The sequence below is a fragment of the Penaeus japonicus genome, unplaced genomic scaffold (assembly GCF_977035675.1).
Source record: "Penaeus japonicus unplaced genomic scaffold, GWHDUDI00000001_assembly GWHDUDI00000025, whole genome shotgun sequence".
NCBI classification, from domain to species: Eukaryota; Metazoa; Arthropoda; class Malacostraca; order Decapoda; family Penaeidae; genus Penaeus; species Penaeus japonicus.
In genome coordinates this window covers 10,195,027-10,197,526 of record NW_028234427.1, presented here as the reverse complement: position 1 = coordinate 10,197,526, position 2,500 = coordinate 10,195,027, and the positions used below count along the sequence as shown (strand labels likewise).

The 2,500-nt window shown below is 37.2% G+C and overlaps 1 protein-coding gene across 1 annotated transcript in view; it reads left to right on the top strand.

Moving 5' to 3' along the window:
• The window catches only part of LOC122262631 (nephrin-like), a 93,760-nt gene that overhangs the window by 46,758 nt on the left and 44,502 nt on the right, over nt 1-2,500 (top strand). The window contains exons 9-10 of the mRNA XM_086551703.1: nt 407-526; nt 1,735-1,920. Coding sequence (XP_086407829.1) covers nt 407-526; nt 1,735-1,920 — 306 coding nt within the window. The remainder of the gene's footprint in view (nt 1-406; nt 527-1,734; nt 1,921-2,500) is intronic.

Sequence of the window (2,500 nt, the reverse complement as noted above, 5' to 3'; positions counted from 1 at the left end):
GGGTTTCCATACCTTTCACTCCCCTCTCTGTTTTCTCTTTACTGCATCCGTTTCATTACTCTTTCTAAATCTATTATATCTTGTTTCCCCTTCTCGTTTTTTAAAGAGTAATTCCAATTGTAAAGGAATGATCGTACGTTTCCCTTTTTTCAAGCAGTGAAATGTTGCATACACACCAACACCACCACCACATGTGCAGAGACAACGGCTACAGTAATAACATTGATTAGTCATAGATATTTGAAAAGGAATATACAAATATAATCAATATTAAGCAAGCACTACTACAACCATCACTACACAACAGAAAATATATGTACTAACTCTAAGACAATTGTTTAGAGCAGCAAGGACATTTCAGTCACATAACAAATAAGTTTTTTTTTTCTCTCGCTTAACCCTTCAGATCCGCCTGAAGGAGTAACCCTTTATGGACCTCTGACGGTTGCCCCTGGACAGGTGTTTTCAATCACCTGCATTACTTCCCCTGCTAATCCACCCGCTGAAATTGACTGGATGATTCAAGGTATGATATTCTTACTAAAGATTATTTCGTCATTATTTATCTCTCATTGTATATATTTCCAATTTATCTGGACACGCTGTATGGCACTAACATTATACGATTAATAATCTCGCTTGACTTGACACATGGTTTATTTCATTCCGTAATTTATTATGTTTTTAATGACTTTTGAAACTATGATTCTTATTGGAGCCAACGCTACGAGGTACCAAAGGTATCAACATCAAAATTCCAAATATATATTTTATTTTCACTGATAAAAAGTGAACGTTCCTGACTATGTGCGATGGTTTGATACACGTATATGATAATGTACAGTTAAGCCTCGTTAATCTATATAGCTTTGTATTAGTTCTCGAAGCCAGACTGTTTTTAATGATGGTATTATAATGGTCATATGAATTCATTATAAATATATTTCCTATTGTATGAAAATCTCTGGTAACAGGGCTGCTTTTGTTGAATACGATTGATATCTAGTACACGCAATAAAAAAGAAAAAAAACAACAACTAATTAACGACTGACCTTAATTGATGAAAAACCTAGATCATTTCCCGTGCTGTTTCAAAGGTAGTCTAATTTGTAATTTGGCCGTGATCAGCTTGCTGCAGGCCGACATTTTATGCTGCAATTTGTTTTGTTGAATCAGGTTAAACTTCATTCCTTCACGTGGTCTCTGATAACGCATGGGGGATTAATTAATTATATCTTTAGAGTGATTTCTGGTTTTGAGGGACACTTTTGTCGTAATCCGTTTTGATAGATTATTAGAATGGCGAGATCTTGGTATATAGATAGATGGTTATCAGATAAAGCGTTAGTTAAGACGCAAAGAGGGCGATGCGTAGGCCTATCGATAGCTCAAAGACGTGTTAAGTGGACAAAAAGGTTAGATAAATCGATATACAGACAGACAAATGAGTATATATAGAAGCATATATACTCTGATAGATAAAAAGACATGCTGATGCAAGTGAGTTGATATAGACATTTATGTAGATATAGACATATCGATATACAGATTCATATGGGTCTGTAAAAACAAATATACCTTAATGCACATTCACAAAATGGTTTGCGAGAAGAAGAAGAAGAAGAAGAAGAAGAAGAAGAAAACAGTTACGTAATCTCAGCTCTCTCCATTGAATATCTCTTTGTATGAAGAACAGTTACGTCATTGTGATTCAGACTACAATTGTCTCTAAGGGATCCAGACGAACTCAGTGCCCAACAAGGTGGCGGAAGACGTGGGTGGCGGCTGGGTGACCTCGTCTGAACTCACCTCCGAGTACGTGTCACTTGTGAACGTGAGCGAGGTCGTGGTGGCTTGCAGGTCCCACAATCCAGCTTCCGACTGGGTGGTCAGCGAGAGCAGGACCATCACTCTGACAAGTAGGTGGAAAGGACTGTATTTTACTCTTTCTTTCTTAGGTATTTATGTATTGAGGTGAAATAGCATGTTCATGTAGGTGTATTTTACTCTTTTTTTCTAGTGTATTTATGTATTGAGGTGAAATAGCATGTTCATGTAGGTGAATTACATCAAGAGGCAAGGATCTATTAACAAGATTTATTTGGGTCACTGAACGTTACGACCTGCATGACCTAACATAGCGTATCCTCTCTCCTATGAGTAATAAAACATTCACACTCAACTGACTCCGAATCACAGACCAACATACCGAAGACAGATATATATACGACTCGAGAGGAAATTGGTTAAACTCCCAATTTACAAGTTCACGTTATAAATAGCCTTGATCTGACGCTACCGTAAATTGGCGCAAAGACACGGGAAATATATATGGGGTGAAGGTTGCAAAACACTCTCACAAACTTAACCCTTTACGCTGCCAATACTGCGACTTTCTCTTTGAGGTGTTAAAGGGCACACGACATGGCAGTTATTCGAAGTTTTTATTGTTAGGTTCTGCGACATTTCGGGATCTTTTTTTTTCTTTTTCTTTTTTTT